This window comes from Caloenas nicobarica, chromosome 1 (genome assembly GCF_036013445.1).
Source record: "Caloenas nicobarica isolate bCalNic1 chromosome 1, bCalNic1.hap1, whole genome shotgun sequence".
NCBI classification, from domain to species: domain Eukaryota; kingdom Metazoa; phylum Chordata; class Aves; order Columbiformes; family Columbidae; genus Caloenas; species Caloenas nicobarica.
This window is the reverse complement of record NC_088245.1, coordinates 68,511,887-68,529,654: the sequence shown is the minus strand read 5'-3', so window position 1 is coordinate 68,529,654 and position 17,768 is coordinate 68,511,887. Positions and strand designations below refer to the sequence as shown.

At 49.4% G+C, this 17,768-nt stretch overlaps 1 protein-coding gene across 6 annotated transcripts in view; it reads right to left on the bottom strand.

Moving 5' to 3' along the window:
- Positions 1-829: 829 nt before the first annotated feature.
- WASHC1 (WASH complex subunit 1) overlaps positions 830-17,768 on the bottom strand; it is a 46,942-nt gene continuing 30,003 nt past the window's right edge. For all 6 annotated transcript variants that reach the window (XM_065645167.1, XM_065645185.1, XM_065645194.1 and 3 more), the window contains 9 exons: positions 12,673-12,784; positions 11,854-12,000; positions 6,728-6,864; positions 5,692-5,827; positions 4,227-4,431; positions 3,567-3,731; positions 2,870-3,028; positions 2,181-2,249; positions 830-1,613 (listed from right to left, as the gene is read on the bottom strand). In XM_065645167.1, coding sequence (XP_065501239.1) covers positions 1,462-1,613; positions 2,181-2,249; positions 2,870-3,028; positions 3,567-3,731; positions 4,227-4,431; positions 5,692-5,827; positions 6,728-6,864; positions 11,854-12,000; positions 12,673-12,784 — 1,282 coding nt within the window. In that variant the 3' untranslated portion in view covers positions 830-1,461. The remainder of the gene's footprint in view (positions 1,614-2,180; positions 2,250-2,869; positions 3,029-3,566; positions 3,732-4,226; positions 4,432-5,691; positions 5,828-6,727; positions 6,865-11,853; positions 12,001-12,672; positions 12,785-17,768) is intronic.

Genomic DNA, 17,768 nt, shown 5'->3' with positions numbered 1-17,768 from the left:
ATGTTGGAATTGCAGTCAGACTGGTAAGACACAGGGCAGCCATGGGTAACATTTATTATCCCCTTCTTTCTACCTTGCTTCAAGTAGGCAATAGATTCAAGGAGCAGTTCATTCTTTGAAGTGGAATAAAGATATGGCCATAATACAGCACAGCACTTCTCCTTTGACTGTGCATCAGCACAGGATTGCTCTTTTTACTGCCTAGGTTTCTGAATTCAAAGCAATTTTCTGTGGAAAATGGTTGGTGGTTTTGGTGTTTGTTTTTGTTTTGTTTTAGTTTGTTGGTTGGTTTTTTTGTTTGTGGTGGGTTTTTTTAGTGCAACATTCCTAGGGTTTTTTCCTAGGTTGTGGATCCATGCTCGAAGGCAGCAATAACAATAGGGACAGCTCTGTCACCCCACAGCCATCCCCAGCTCTTTCTGTCATCCTGAGCAAGTTTTCCCAGGAGCTGTTTTGCCTCCTTGCCAGTTTCAGCAGCTGGATGCAACCTCTCAAGGCTCTTTCTCCATGAAAAAATGCACTTAAAATTAGAGACAGAGCAGGTACCCAGTCCCTACATGTTAATTAGCCCCACAGAGAAAGCAGCAGCTGCTTCTGAGAAATGTCCATTGTGAGTCTCCTGCCCCTTCAGTGGGTGCAAACCCTCTGTGTGGCACAAGCTCTGCCTTAACCCCAGTGACTGCAGCAGCAGGAGTGGGGGGCACAGCTGGTGCCATTCAGCATGGTGGCTGCTGGTGCTGGGGTGTAAGGCTGAGCCCCCACCTGAGATGAGATCAGACAGCTGGGCTTTCCCTGAAGACACTCTTAATTGAGCACACTTTTCCCTTTTACCAAAGTGAAGGCTGCAAGGACCTGCTGCCTTCGACTTTATTGAAATTTTCAGACAGCAACAGGCAAAGAATTACCCTAAGCCAGCACAGGAAGAAAATCATCAAGTGCAGAGGCACCGGGAATTTGACCCTGTGAAGGGACACACATCCTTGTTCTCTCTTCTGGCAACAACTAAGCAAACAGGAGCTCCAGCAAGCAAGGAGAGAAATGAGGCAAGGGCTGTTTGCCTGCAAGAGCTGCTTTTGTAGTCATTACTGGTCACATTAGGAAAGACTGAGGGCCCTTTAAATCAGGAGCTAATGCTAGTTCTGATCCTCTGAGCACAGGCCCCCTCCACTGCCCGTCAGCTAAGGCAGGATTTATTGTGGCAGGCTGAGCAGCAGCAGCATTTGAGATGGAATGTAGGGTTTGAGGTGGAGAATAGCAGACAGCAGAAGCAAACCCCTCATTGCTAACTGTAACCTCAGCAGCGGTTAGCTCCTTTTGCTCCTGCTCTTCTTTGAAGAGAAAGGACAGGGTCTCCCTGCCATGCCAGTGCCCACCCTCCAGGATGTACTTCCACAGGCTGGTGTCTCAAAGGTGCTTAGTTCAAGAGTCCTGGGATTCACAATGACACTCAACTGACCCCATCTATGACTCCCAATCATCCTCATCCTCCTCACCCACGGGCTGCTGGGGGGGTGGGAGGGGTGGTATTGAGTCTGACATACGAGCAAAGGCACCAGCAGGACTTCCAGGAGCATCGGGATTTCCGGAGGCTCCCGGCCCTTTCCCCGAAATACCTGTGAGAGAAAGAAAAGCACCAGTGAGTGACACCTGGGGACTGGAGAACACAGAGGCTCAGCAAAGGAGAGGGGGAAAAACCACGTCTTGTACTGCTGCTCCCAGGAAGCCTAAGCAAGCAGAATGTCCAACACTTCACCACACTTAAACTTCCCCATGGCCCTGCAGAAGGGCTCATTTAACTAAAGCTGCACCTGAACAAGTCCCTGCCCTCCTCTGCCCCATGCCAGCTGCTGAGGGCTGACACTGCCACTAAATGCCCCGGGTACCTGTCAAGGCTCTGGGGCCACTTGCGCACACCCCTGGGCGACAGGCCCAGCTGCCCCAGCACTGAATTAAAAAAGCTATCTTTGTCCCTCCCTCACAGGCAGCTTTCAGAATCCATCCTCTGCCTCGGACACACAACCCCTTCCAGCTGGACTTGAGGCGGAGATCCCCCTGCTCACCCTCTGGAAAGACACTCCCAGCCACGCTGTGGCACACTCAACGGGGAAAGTGTCTCTGCTTCTAAGGCTTTCCTCCCTGTTTCCTAGGGGGAAGGAGCAGCCCACCCTGCAGGACGGTACCTTTGCGCCTCAGCACCAGCTTGTTGAAGAGGTCTGACATCAGATCTCCACCTTGTCCTGTGGCTCTCACTGAAACAGAGCAAAACAAGTCAGACAAGAAGCAGCATCAGTCTGAACCAAGCACTACAGCAAAAGTATTCTCTTGCAATACTGCCTTCAGACTGAAGGAAAAAAACACCACGTAATCTCTAATCTTGTGTCCCACCCTTAATCTCTCCCACTATAGTCCAGTTTCAGGTCAGGAAAACACTAGGCACTGCAGGGTAACAGCATCTTCTGGGGAAATCCAAGAGTGGAATTCCTTGAGGGGCAAGAGGGGCTGGGTATTTGCAGTCTCATTCTGCCAAACCAACTCCATCAGTACCCTCCCCAGCTGCCCAAACCAGAGCTTGGCCCTGCCCCTCTTGAGCCCACACAGCACACGTGAAACTTCTACACACGCCCTGAGACAGAGCGGGCCTCCATCAAGAACATGAATGCCCTTCCCGGCAGATGGGGTTTAGCAAGTTCACAGAGCTCTGGCTGAATGGGAAACACTTGAAATCTACACCGGCCTGTGAGGAGAGATAACGCCTTTCCTTTCTGTATGTTCACTGTGCCCCTGGCTTGCACATTTCCTCCACCATCTACAGCTTCCCAGCCTGGAGCAGAGAGAAAGGAAGATCAGTTCTGCCAAAGGGCCTCAGCACCTTGTTCTTGCTCCTTCTGCTTCTTCTTCTCCAGCTTCCTCTCCTTGACGCTGCGGAGGTTGGCCTTCCCAATGCCACCAGCCTGGCGGATGGACTCCAGGAGACTGGCACGTCCAGTAGAAGGGTTCACCACCTCCTTCGGGGCTCCCTGGACCGAAGCTGCAAGGACAGGAAGGACAAGCAGCAGTGGTGGGTCAGTGCACCAGCTACAGGCCCAGCCAAATCCCCATGGAAAGAGCTGCTCCAATACACCACCAGCTTCTGCCTGGGGCCCAGCCAGCAGCAGCCCCTCCAAGGGGGAACCAAAGGTTTGCAGCTCCCAGGCAGCCAGGAGCAGCTTCACCTCCCACCACAGCTTCCCTCCTCTGCTGGAAGGCTGGGAAGCCACAGGGAACCAACCAAGGACATTGGTTGGACATTAAGAAAAGGTTCTTCCCCCAGAGGGTGGTGGAGCACTGGAACAGACTCCCCAGGGAGGTGTCACAGCCCCAAGCCTGACAGTGTTCAAGAAGAGACTGGAAAACACCCTCAGACACATGGTGTGAACTGTGGGGTTGTCATATGCAGGGAGAGGAGCTGGACTTGATGATCCTTGTGGGTCCCTTCCAACTCAGGACATTCTATGATTCTAAGGACATGGGCTGAAGCCAAGGAGTCAGATTCTGCTGGGGAAGCTGTGGAAATGCCCAGCCCTTACCTGCAGGCACTGCACTGCTGCTCTCCTCGCTTGCTGTCCGGGCTGGCTCAGAGGGGGCTGTGGGCTGGGGCAGGGGCGGTGGAGGAGGCACAGTAGTTGGCATCACAGGAGGTGGTGGGGGAGGTGGTGGTGGAGGAGGTGGCAATAGCACAGCATCTTGAAGGTCTGAAAGATGAAAAAAGTTGTATCTGAGGTGTCCCAGAGGACAGCACACTGAAGGCTTCAGCTCAGAGATTCACATGCCTCAGTGGCAGCAGCTCAGAGTCCTCAGCAGGCACTGTGCAGCAGAGCACTCCCACCCCGTGTGGCATCTCTTAACAGCAGCAGGGCCAAGGCAGAGCTTGAGATTCCTTACTCTGCTCCCCCAGCTCATCCCACTGGGCCTGCCCAGCTTGACCCAGGGCACCCCACAGGTTGCCAGCAGGCCAGTTCCTGCACACCACACTCCCCAGCCATGTAGGGGGTGAGGGAGCTGACGGGCCCGAAGTCTGGCCAGCACTTGAGCAGGTTTCAGCTTTGACTCGGGTCCAAGCACAAGCCAGAGGTTATCTCAAATATCCATCTTGAAATCTCTACCAAGGGATTTTCTGCCTTGTCTCCATCTCTAGCAATCCCTGCCTTCCTCTTTCACAGCGTCTTGGAATCAGGGATTAGACGTACCTGGTTGCAAAGGCTCCACCGACTCCGTGTTGAACGTGGGCAGCTCTGGAATAGCACTGCTAGGGGCGGACGGTGCGATGCCGGGGCCTAGGTCAGCGCTGTACATGAGATCTGCAGCAATGCCAGGCAGGTCTGGCAGGTAGGACGGCACATCGATCTCAGGGACCTGGCCCAGATCTGGCACATAGAAGTAATTTTCAGTTACCTAAAAGAAATGCAAAACAAAAAAGATAAGGCAACAACTACACATTTCCTTTCCCTTACAGCAAACAGGGGCACTGCAGAGAACAGCCTGGGCAGCAGTCAGAACTGGGCTTGTGTGCCTTTAGTACAGTGGTGGCTCATCAGCTACACCTACAGCTCTGCGCTCCTGTCCTCTGGCAGCTCCTGGTGCTCAGACGTCATCCCCTGCAGATCAGGCTGGGAAAAGGCAGTCTGCAGGAGGAAGGAGAAGTGCAGGGCTCTTCCTAGTTTCTTGCAAGTGGACTGTCTTCTCCTCTGAAGGTTTTATGCACCAACTTTTGCAGCCCCTTCTCCTCCAGAAGAGAATGGTGCCTGAACCACTGCTGAGATTAAGATGCAAAGAAGCACGAAAAAGTAGTTGCTTGCTTTTGTGTTTAACACAAAGGCAAAACTACCAAAGGTGTACTCTGAAAAAAGGGCCTTGTTTACTATACACACTGCCATCTCCCCCAGTCCAACACGATGAGCAAATGCCCCCTCAGCTCCTTTCCCCAGCCCCAAACCATACGCTCAACCACGCAGCAGCAAAGCTGCAGGTACAGCCACCACCAGGTGTTGCGTACAAGGTCAGCCACGTGTTTGGGGAGCTGGGTTGGTGCGTTGCCTGCCCCATGTCCACACCAAGCACAAACCCTTCGCTCAGTCTGGCTGGCCCATCTGTTTGCACCAGCAGGAATGATGGGGACCAGACCTCCTCCCAGGCACCTTCTAGCAGTGGCACCTCACCCTCAGACTCCTCATGAAGCTCAGGAGTTAGCACAACTGAAATGATCAAGTGACAGAGCGTTCAAACTCCTCTACAGCCCTGAAGTCTAGCACAGGGGTGTCAAACTCATTTTCATGTAGGAATATACAGTCCTAAAATTACATTTGGCCCTTTGAAGGCAACTGAGAGGCTGATGTGGCCCCCGGTGCAAATGAGTTTGACACCCCTGCTCTAGCACCAAGGTGAATCAATATCACATTTCTCACACCACTCAGCAGAGGCTTGAGCAGAGAGAAACATCTGCCAAGTTTGAGGGTTTTGTCTCATCCATCAAGCTCACATTAGGGCTTCAAGCACAAAACCATGCAATGGACTTTGGATAAGTGAGATGCTCTGCAGTCCCATGAGGGGCCATTTTCCTACCTGCTCTCCACCCTACAGAAGCCCTCTCCTCTCAAAGAGCTGAGCGCAATCCTCTGAAGGGGAAGCAGCTGCATCCTCACAGCAGCATCTCACCTGTCGGTCCAGCTGTCCCCTTTCGGTGATGGAGAGAGGAGCATCAAAGAGCTTCTCTTCTGTCTCTGTTTCCAGAGCCACATGTGTCTTGGTCACTGCTCCAGCCAGAGGATCCAGGAAAACATACTTCTTGTACCTAAGGGTAGAGGACAAATACTTCAGTGATGCTGCCTCAAGAGCCAAGGCCAGAAGAAACAGGGTACCCAAGAAGGCCTTGGAGGTGGAGACCTCCTGAATCACTGATGAAGGTGGAACATGTTGGGCCTTCCAGTTTCCTTCTTTTAGTCCCGTTTTCCTGTCTCACCCCTCCAAACCCAGGAGGCAATCAGCTCCTCACCCTACCATTGCAGCCTCCACATTGCAAAGCCCCACTGCACTGCCATCATTATCAAGCTCTCCCCTTCCTACCACCTGGCCTGAAACCATCCTGCAGCAGGACACTAGTCTCTCCTGGTGACTTGTCACTCAAGGTCGAGGAGGAAAGACAAAGAGGGGAAATAATCCATGGCTCAGGAGAAGAAAGAGGATGTCCAGCAGCTGAAAGCTCAGGAAGGGCTTAAAGAAGCTCTGCAATATGAGCAAAGCCCAATGCGAAAGGCAACTGCAGTGAGGGAGGCAATGGAGACATTAAAGCAGTGAGAGCGGTAAAGCATTGCTGTGAGGAATCATCAGGAGAAGGAGCAGTACCCAAGCTGGCACATGGGGCAGAGAAGGGCAAGGGTGACAGCAGCTCAAGGCTGGAGAGAAATGACAGGAAAAAACTAAGTCTGGGAAGAGAAATACAAAACTGGGTTGAAAGCAGGTGAGTGGAGGATCAGGTACAGGCAGAACAACTTCTTCCATCCAACAGAAAGAGTGGGGAACTAAGGGTTGCTAGCTGGAAGCCAGCAGAGAGGTACCAAACCCTGTCCTATCTGGAGCCTGATACATCAGACCCCCAGGAAAGCACACAGTTACTGCTGCCCCCAGGGCAGGAGAAGCCCCTCTGATGACAAGCAGGGGCAGGTGAGCAGCACAGCCCTGCTCCAGCTCTCACAGGTTCTCGGTGGTGTTGAAGAGCAGCAGAGAGCTGAGGGAGCTGATGTTCCTGGGGAGGCTGCCAAGGCCTTCTTCTGCATCATCCTCCTGGTGAATTTTGGTGCTCACACACACAGGGAAGTACTTGAGCTTCTCCTGCAAGAAGACAGATAACAAGTGGTAAGACACTAAACCCACAGCTGCTGAGAGCTCTCCCCAGCCACCACAACGCTGGATGCACCGCATGGTCTGGGAACCCTGCTGCTCCCTTTTCACCTCCCTCTGAGCAAGGAAGCACATGGACAACATTGCAACCCCACACTCCTGACAAATCTCAGCAATTCAGACTCACAGCACATGATTTTGGTGCCATGGATGGGTCATATTGAACAGGTGTTGCTGTGGCAAGGATCAACCAAAATAAAACAACCACTTGGGCTCTATAGCCAGAGGCAGGGAGCAAGCACCACAATCTAAAAGGCATTTGTTACAGTGTCTCCAACTACTAGACATTTTCATGCAACCAGAGTCCCCCAAACATCTCTATTACCTCCCCTATTCTGCCTTCTGTTGGTGTTTTAAGAGATGTGATCCCACCGGTGGGGTATGCAGGGAAGGCAAAGGAAAAAGAGGTTAGGAGAAAACGGAGTGCCTGCACTAGGCAAGAGATCGGGCAGAAGGGAGTGCGTGGGGTGGAACGTGTGCCAGATGGTTTTGCAAAGCCTGAGGGATTTGCAGGAGTTTTCAACTCTAATGAACTGAAATCTCCTCTCTCTCAGTTCTAAAACTTCATGCATAATATATAGAGCTCCCTTTAGAAAAGGACTTATTACATCTGAACTGCTTGACTTTTATAGAGCACAGGAATTGCCATCCCAGATCAGACCAGTGTTCCAGCTAGCGTGACAGTGCCCACTGCCAGATGCTCGGGGGGATGAAGCTCGGTGCCCGCAGCAAGATTTGCCATCAAGGGAGGAAAAGCTTCAGTTCCTGAACCCAGAGACAGCCTGGGATGGACAAACCTCCACTCCAGACCCCTCCCCACACCTTTCCTCAGCCCCTTCACAACTGTTCTTCCTTCACAAATGAGGACAAGCAGCCTGGCAGCTCCAAGGTGGTAAGTGTTGGCACCACAAGAAACCAGAGCACTAACCAGGACAGTTTGTCATGTTAAATAACCGGCCACACTCTTGTGGTTTGCTTCTATGACCAGAAGATAACCACTTCAAATACTGTCCACAGCTTCCTACTGCCTCTCTACTTCCAGCATCCCTGCTCCATTCCCTTCTCTGAGTCCTCTTTCCCTCTCTGTACCTGTATGGGGGGGAATGGAGACTACCGTTGGCTCAGTTCTAAGACTACATCTCAGTGACATAAGCAGTTTCTGTGATCGAAATTTCAGGCTTGAATTTGGTAGCCAGAAATCCTGGGAAATGGCTTAGTCATAGCTCAGTTAATCCACTAAGAATTTGTATGATAATCTGAGTCTATAAAATGCTACAAGAAAAGACATGGGAGGTTTTATTTAATTTTTTTCCCCCAAAATAACTCATTCCAAGTTGTGAAAAGTACACTGAAATAAACATCTTGAATTTTTACAGAAGCAAGTAGGCAAAAACACATAAATTGTTACTTAGAGACTGTAGAAACAGATTCAAAAATAAAGGTTCTTTTGATCATTAATATTCATTTCCCAATGTTTAATTTTTTAAGCATGAGGGAGTATTGACGTTTGTGCTAGAACTGTTCACACACACTTAGCCCTCAAGTCATATATATATTTTTTTAATTCTCTCTTTGTAGATTTCAATTAGCACTGGAAGACTCTGCGTCACTTCAAGGGTGTAGTGAGAAACCAACCATTACATACATTTACTTATCAGTCTCATCTAAGGCAGTTATAAAAGCACTGAGCATGAGTATTACTCTGAAATGTGAGGCTCTACATAATCCTTTTAATTTAAATGCCACCAAAGTGCTAGCCTTACTTAAGTACCCAGATCTGTTTGGAAATTTAGAACAGCTACATACCATCAATAATATCCTGCAGCTGTGAATTCCACAAATGCCATTTAATAATTAGTTTTCTTATAGGGACATTAAGGCCGTAAGCCAAAGGTTCAGCAACCTCGATATACTAAAGTCACGGGGGTGGTACTTGAATGCTCAAACACCCCAACCTGGGGTTTGGCATCTGGCAGGATCACACCCCTAAGGATGCTGCATTTCTGGGCATTTCTCTTCTAAGAGCCTACAGTCAAAAATACGTAGTCACTCTGGTTCTTCAGTTTAATTAAGCACACACTGTTGCAAAGGGAATTGGTATGATATACCAGAAACCCCATTTTCCCCATGCCAATGGAGTGCTGAGGCTACCTCAAAAATCACTTGAAGATGAGCAAGTGCCAAAAACTTTGTTTAATCTCCCCATGCCCATGGTGGGCTCCGAGAAAGGCAAAATTCACAAGGACATGCCAAGTTACTGACATTTTTGAAGGCTATCAAGCTTACTCCAGCAGTAGACTGTAACTTTTGCTTGGACATCTTCCCAAGCCCATCTTCCTATCTTCCCAGGCAGATCATGTCTCCCATCCTATTTTCCAGCCTCCCAAGGGGCACTTGCAGCACCCAGACACAGCTCCCACCACAAGGGCAGTGCCCAGCGCCTGAGAAACCCCCGGGGCTGCAGCCAGCTCACTGCTGAACCCCATCTAGCTGCTACCACAGCAACGTGCAAATCAAGTGGCTTCCCAGGCTTACCACAGGGACCTTGTTTCTGGCACTCCTATCCATCCATGCTTACCTTACCAACCTAAACAGTGTCCTCTCAACAGCTGAGTTTTCACTTGCTTGGGGTGTGGAGAGGGAAAGGAGAATTTCCCAGGAGGGAAGCTTTTTTAAATAAACTGCAGAACCTCGCACATTTCCAACTCAGCTGCTTTCCCCCAGAGCACAAAACCTAAACGCTGAGCACAGGCTGCCACCACTTACCCTCCAACTGACACAAGCAGAGCTTGCTTTCCTGGTGGGCAGTGTGTGTGTGCATGCACGAGTGAAGTTAGCAAAGGCCACTGCGACCGCTCGCAGCAAAGAGGCCCTCATTAGAAGTGAAAACAGGCAGTGAGCCTCTGCTGAAAGCCCTGAATAATTGAGGAGGGCACAAATGCAAACATCAGACTTCCTTCCGTCACATCTCATTACTGCAAGGCATGTCAGGGTCTGTGCTCAGCTATGACCAAGAAGGTTCTGTCCCCCTGGAACATGGTCAGAGCTCGGCCACAGCAAGTCCCACTCTGCATGGTAGCTGCTCCTGGCACAGGCCCCTCCATCATCCATCGGCTGGCAGCCACTCGCCAGCACAGCCGCATCCCCATGGCCCCCAGAAGAGCTGCAGGAGCCAGGGCATGCGTGAGCTTGGCAGGGGTAACAAGACTGACGCATGAAGTAGGGTCGGCAACGCCAGAGAAAGACCAACAACCCCAAGGGAGGATCAAAAGATGGGTCACAGGAGGGGAAGAACAAATGCAAACATCCCCCAGGGCCTGCAACAAAGTCCCTGTAGTGACGGCAGCCTTGGCACAAAGAGCAGAACATGGCAATGGTACTGAGAATGCCTGGGACAGGGAAGAGGTTGCATTGCGGGCACATGGCCAGGGCAGCAGGGAAGGACACGCAGAGCCTGCTGGAGCCAGTGGGCCAGTTGGATGGACACACTGTTGGCTCCTTGCAGGACACCGCTTTTCTACCTCTTCTCAATCCCCTCCCTGTGCGAGGGCACCAGCCCTTCAGGGTGGGAGAGCATCTCCCCTGCTCACTCACCACCTACCTCTGCTCCCCCAACATGCTCTTGCAGGCTGGGGCCACCAGACAGACAGCATGGCCATCATCGACCTCACCTGGCCACCCAGCAGCAGGTCCCACACGGCTCTGCCCTGAGCTACTGCCAGGGCTCAAAACAAGTACAAACCCTGCTCAAGTTTGCCAGTTGCCCCTTCGGCCAGCAACCCCGCTTCCCTGGCCCAGCTGAAATATTCATAGCTACCTCACTGTGTGAGGTCTCAACTCCATTAAAACTCAGGAAAGTTTAGCGTGATAAATTATTCAGTGCCAGCTTTATTTTTGGGCCAAGGCACGCAAGGATGAGGAATGAAGTCTCTTTAGGGGTGGAGAGCAGGGAAGTTGTCAGGTTCATCCTTAACCCACTAGGAAAAGCACATCTGCTACTCCTGGCACAGCACATACACAGCAACTCTTAAACCTTAAACACAGCAACTCTTCCTCCTCTCCTCCCAACCCAGGGGTGTTGACCGAAATTGTTGGTGACTCCTTTGGTAGCATTTCCTGCCAAACCCACCATTTCTCAGACCTCCCTAAGAAACTCCTCTCTGCCACTCAATCCACAGGCTAAAATGGAACTCAATACTTCAGGATGTCCTTCAACACCACCAGCTGCAGGCATCTGTGCTATGGGCACACCTGGAGCCCCAGCTGTGTAGGGTACTGAGAGATTCAGCCTCCAAGGGGCTTGCAACTTACAATAGCTCACAAGGCGAAGGAAAAACTAAGCACAAAAAAAAAAAAGTAAGGAAGCAAAATTATTTCTCCCTTCCCCTCAAAACTTAGCTGGGAACGAGGGAGGGATAATACCCAAGTGTGATACCTTCCTGGGACAGAAAAATGCTCTAATGACTTATTTTTCTCCTGACACATTCACAAGCACTTTTCCGTTCTCACCATTGCCTACATTGGAGCCTTCAGAAACTATTTTTCAAACCATTATGACCCTGTTCCCAGCTGCCTTGCTATGCACAGCCAAAGCCTTAAGCCCAGCTTGCAGCACCCGCCCACACCGCTGCAGCAAGCAGCGGTGTTTCAGGACATGGAACTGCTGGGGAGAGCAGGCAGCCGAGAGCCACCCAGGGCACCCAACCACCGCACCAAGGTCTGATACCGACACTGCCCCCTCAAACGGGCAGCTCCGCAAGCTTCCCAGCCTGACCTCACATGCCCGCACCAACAGGCCAAGCTGGAAAGATGTTCTGCTCCCAGCCTATATCCTAAAGCCCTCGTCTTCATCACAGACACTAACAGCCTCCCAGCTTTTCTTGGCTTGTTCATCTCAAGGTGTGTTCTCCTCCTCCTTACCTGCAGAGCTTTCTCATCCAGCACTCGGTGTTTACTCTGAATCTTGTGTCTTGGCCATTTCTGTTTAGCTGGGTCTTCTGCACCAGCAAAAATTGAACTGTACTCCTGCAGTCGCTCAGGGGCTGGGTACTTAGCACTGGAAAATACCTGTGGAGAGACAGGGAGGGACTGAAAAAAACAAGTAAGTAATCCTACACTACAGAAACACACAGAGTGGAGTAAGCACACAATCTGTGTTGCTGCGGGGAATGGACAGCCTTGGAGTCAACAGGTTCCTCAGGGCTACCTGCACAGATTCAGTCGCATGGGCTGTCACTTCAGAAAGTAAAAGTGCCAGAACTTCTCTCTATACGTAAGGACTAGGATATTACAGGCTTCCACTAGCAGGAGGAGAATTTGAAACATTGTTTTAAATGGAGGAAGAACAGGGAAAGAAGAGTTTTCACCAGTTTTACATGGCCCAACAAGATTAAAATGTGCTAAGGAGAGGCTCTCTAAAAGAGCCTGTGAACCTGAAATGAGAAGGTGTTGGGCTCAGCTCAGCACATGTCTTTTCTCTTTCTCACAGGGAAGATCGAGCAGCAATTTATAAAGGTCTCATAAGGCCAGGAGCTGTGGGGCTCATGGGTCTAAAAATCAACTGGCTGAGTCAGGAAGGGGCTTCTCATCACAACCCTGCTCAGCAGCAAGGCACGGAGAGGTGAGCAGGCAGCAGCTGCGGCATCCGAGCACCTCTTCTTCTCCAGAGCTTACATAAGGAGTAAAGTGAGAAGGTGGAAGGAAGAAGGGAGGCCATTCAGCCTTCAGTGAAGTCTCTACCTTAATAGCCTTCTTGCTGCCCTTTATCTTCTCAATCTTCGCTTGGGCAAGCGTGACTCTCTCACTGATTGCCTGAAGCTGTGCCCGGCTGGCCTCCACCCGCTGAGAGATCCTAGGAGGCAAGAACTTTTCTTAAGATGAAGAATCCAGAGCCAGAGATTTTTTTAGCAACAGCCAGTGCCCAGGCCCTCAGGGAAGGGCATGAACCTCAGTGGACTGGACTGTTTCATGCAGTAAAAACAGTGCTGGCTGAGATATGCTTGTCTCAGCCCTATTGAGAGCCTTATGTACTCTGATATGAAGTTAAGTCTAGTCCGTGACTCACAGCACAACGTTCCTGCAGCTGTTTGAGGCACAGCACAGAAAGACAGAGAACTTTTTTGCAACACTAGTTATCAACATGTTTTTAATAAAAGCGACCTGTTAAAAATGAAAGGTAACACATGCCAGTGAGCAGAGTTCAGGACTCACAACGCTTATCCTGTCCTCTACTATACCAGCAGTTTGTTGCACGACTTCTTCCACGTTCCTTCACAGCTTTGCGATTTGGTTTGCACATCAGTTAAACAACATTGCGTCCTCATTTGGAGCAATAAAGCAGGCTGACTTGTGTAACCTTTGCATAACCAAATCAGCACCAAATGCTTTGCAACCGAGCTGAAAAGCACTCTGTGGCAGCAGGGGATAGCGGTCACTGGTTAAGCACCTCTTGGGGTCACCATGGTGGACGTACTCCTTTCCCACAAAGCTTACAGCAGATGCCTTGCAGCCAGGGGCATGACTGTCACACAGGTTCAGCCAGAAGCTAGGAGGCACATCGGGACCAGGTGTCACCTAGAGGTAACTATGGAGTTACCTTCTCTGGAGGGACCTTACCTCCCCGTGCAGGATCTCCCGAGCTTCAAGCTCAAAAAGCTGAAAATTGTTCTGAATCTTCACCCCTCTAATGAAACCAGCAAAGACTTTTTTTTTTATGGCTACGCAACCCATTAGGAGAGCTAGCACTCCACTTCAGCAATGTTTTGTAGCAATGAGTTCCATTGGATCATTTTGTGCCTGTAAAAATCAATCTCAAGTACTGTCCTTAAATTTCACCAAAAATCCCTCTTTCCTTTTGAGCGCTCCCATGCTTGTTTTTTTTTTCTTTCCACTCTGTATAATTCCTTGTAGTAACAAATTTGACATCAGCAGTGATCCATGGTTCCATTTTTGAACTGTACCAAACCTGTCTTTTCAAGTATTTTCACTCTGTGCAGCACATTCCCTATTACAGTAGAAAAACAGGCTCCACTAAAGCCCCTCATTGTGAGTAGTAAAAAAACCAGCAAGTACCAGCAGCCTATTCACCTTGTACCATTCTGAAAGACCCTCACTTCTTTATCCAAACAGCCTTAAGTGTTTCTATTTGTTTATAGCCATGCACTCCTCTTTCTGGAGGCATGAAAATCCTTCCTTATACATATGGCAGGAGAGGACACAGCCTGTTTCTACTTTATTCTTTTGGAGTAGGAGATGAGCAAAACTGAACCTCGTGAGATTCTCCCTCTCGGAATTATTCTCCATTTCCCCATCCTTTTATTTTAAATACAGCCTAACAGCTTGTATTTTGTACCAACACTAAGTACAAATCTGTCCATGATTTCCTTCCCACGCTCTCCCTCCGTCTCAGTGGAGTAAGTCCACATAACTTACACACTTGATAGATTGTCAGAGTAGTTTCTGTTGTTCCTTTCAGTGTGCATTTCCTAGCACCCGTCTGCAACAAATTTCATGTGTCACAGGGCTGTCCCATGGCCTTGTTTTCTTAAAGTGTGAGATCCCTCTGAAGGACCTAAGTCTTCCCTAACTGCTCTCCCCTGAAAGTCTTCCCGCCTCACAGTTCACCTATTTTCTAGATGTTTTGTAATTGTATTGATTGACACTATTTCCAGCACTGCTCCTGGGGGCAATCTGACTATTTTTACTTCCTTCAAAGCTGAAAAAAGTGGTCATTTATTTCTGCTTTGCCTCTCTTCCTCGAATCAATGATGCAATTTTCCCTCTCACCTATGAGTAGACCCCTCTCCTAGAAGAGCTCAACAAAGCCTTCCTGAAGCTCCAAATAAAAGCAAGGTATCAACTGCCTTTTAACCAGTACCCTGCTGACTTCCAGACACAATTCTCAGGGGCTGACCAGGCACATGTTCCTCTCCCAGGAGGAAACGTTAAGCAAATGGTTATGCAAGCTCAGGCCTAGAAACCAGTAACCGTTCTCCTCCTTTCCACTCCATGACTGTGAGTGGGTTGAGTGAGGTAAATGTTACCCTCGCTCCCTTTCCTGCTCCACATTATCCCCACTGCTTCACCAGGTATCACCTCATCCTTTCCCTTCCCACACTTGCTTTTTTGCTGGCTGTGAAGAAGCAAGGGAGGATTTGAGGAATCCCAGTTATAGAATCACAGAAGAGTTTGGGTTGGAAGAAACCCATCCTTGCTTTTTACCCTTAACCACTTCAATTTTAACATTAATCTTCTAAGACACCCACTTCAGAAGAGGAATGGTGCCACAACTCCCTTTACATCCCCACCAAACAGAGGCAGTGAACTGGCTATTACAAAGTGTTTCTTGGTGCTACAGTACTAATGCCTCCCATAGTGCATGGACAGCATCAGGGAAAGAACAGAAAGCAAAGCACCTCTCAGCTCACAGCACTGCACGCATCTTTCTCATTTAAGGTTTGCTGGATCCTCTCTGAAAAAGGAGGCATCCCTAGAAACAGAGCATTACCAGCAAATACTGTGCCCTAGCTCCCACAGCAGTGGTGCATCCAGAAGAGAAAGAGGGAAGATGTAGAATCATTTAATCGTTTTGGTTGGAAAACACCTTTATGATCATCAAGTCCAACCATTAACCTAGCACTGGCAAGTCCACCTCTAAACCATGTCCCTTAGAATCTCATCTATGCATCTTTTAAACCCCTTCAGGGATGGTGACTCCATCACTTCCCTGGGCAGCCTGTTCCAATGCCTGACAACCCCTTCTGTGAAGAATTTTTCCCTAATGTCCAACCTAAACCTCCCCTGGCGCAACTTGAGGACATTTCCTCTTGTCCTATCGCTTGTTACTTGGGAGAAGAGACCAACACCCTCCATGATACATCTATAGCTTCATCCACCCCTACTGCTCACCAAATAAAACCAAGAGTAATTACATTCACCCACAGAAGGACAGTAGCAGGCAGATGGCCTGCTCCCAGCACAAGCTGGGGAAGTTGTCCAGTGCCGGCTCAGGTGTTTGAAACCACGATGGCTCTTCTCTGAGGCACCCTGTGCTTTCTCCTGTGATCTCCTCCTCTAGGATTTGACAGGCCAAATCCCACTGACCTTAGGAGATCTGCCAAAAACCTTCACCTGAGATGGTACAGATGCAGGCCCACAACACAGAAGGCATACACATCAGTCTACAGAATTAATTTATTTCTTGCTGAGCAAAATAACTATGAAAAACACTAAGCCCCCTCAATCCAACTGATCCAAATTCCATCACATGTACAGGCTCCTAAAAGTGCATGACTGTTATGCATGTACAATTCAAGACACAGCCGCATGTGTTAGTTGAAAGGGACAATATACCATATTGATACATAAAAAATACATGGAAAAAACCCCTCGAGTTCAAGTGCCCTCCATCAACATTAGTATTTCTACTGCTGTGGAAACTGAACGTACTCCAAGGAGTCAACCTGATGTTTGTAAAGAAAGGGAAACATGAAGGGATGGAGAGGGCTGTTGCCAAGGATTTCAGGGGCAAACTGTTTGAAACAGTTGATTCAGACCTTAACCTCCACTTAAGAAGGATTGTGTTACGGAAGGGCATTTGTTTGAAAAGCAATTGCAATCGGCACAGGAAGGGTAAGTGTTAATAATAAAATGGCCCCTTACTGCCCCTCAGAACCTTTTGCTCAGCCAGCCAAAACCACTATCAGCATCTGAAACCTACCCCGTGCCTACCCTATTAGTCATTGCTGTGTTGTTTTGCTCTCAGTGCTCTTTTCTGCTTGAGAAACCCCTTCAGTTAGATTCAATGTGACTCTGGAGTTGCAAAGAAGCAGAAGGCACAGAGCAGCAGCCCCTCCCTTTGGGCAGGATGCATGCTTGGGGACAAGCTAAAAGGGGCCTGCAGAAGAAAGGAGAATATATCACCTGCCTTCAAACCCTGGGCAATGAGCCAAACCAGCGTTCCCCTCCCAAGGCTTTTCTTTGGGGAAGTAATACATGTGGCAGATTAAATCTATCTAGTGGATTATCTCTTAATCCATACAGACTTTTATTTTTTGATCTAAGCAGATATTAAAGCCAATCTTTCAGCTGCTTTGATTCAAGCTTTCACATTCTCTGGTCCCTCTGAAATCTTTTTGCAGTCAAGCCCCCCGCACCTCACTCCCAGCTTAGATCTCCTTTCTCCTAAAGCCCTCACCCTGCTGCCTTGAGCTCCTCTCCAATTTAGAGGCATTTCTCTCCAATACTCACAGCAGGTCCCAGGAATACTGCCTCCCACCTCATCACCTGCCTCGCTGGCCCCATATCCTCTGTCCCATCTGCAGCCACGGAGGAGATCACTTCCCATTATTTCCTTATAACTCCTTTGATAAATCTCACATTCGGGCGGCTACTGAAAGATCTCCTCTGCTGCGTCTGTGTCTGCTCACGGGGGAAAAATTACTGTTCTCTTACTCTCACAGGAAAAGGATTTGAGGCACTTGGAATCTGGCATGCAGGACACCGAACAGTGCCTGTCAGTTGTCAGCACTGGCAATAATACTATATTTCTATGAGGGTCTCCAAGCACACCACAATGCCAGAAAAGAAATATGATTTTTATCGTCTATATTTGCTAGGGATGAGGCAGCATCAGAAAAAAAGTTTAAAATCAGAGCAGGCTTAAAGACAGGGGGGCAGATTCCCAGAAAGGTGGTTGAGCAAGACAGAATTTAGCTGGAAGGAAGCATCACAGCAGCAGAAGACACTTTGCTGTCCACGTACACATCACCCAAAAAGTGACAGGGATGACAAAACTTGGGAAGTGGGAGAGAGAAGAGGCAAGCTCCACACCAAGG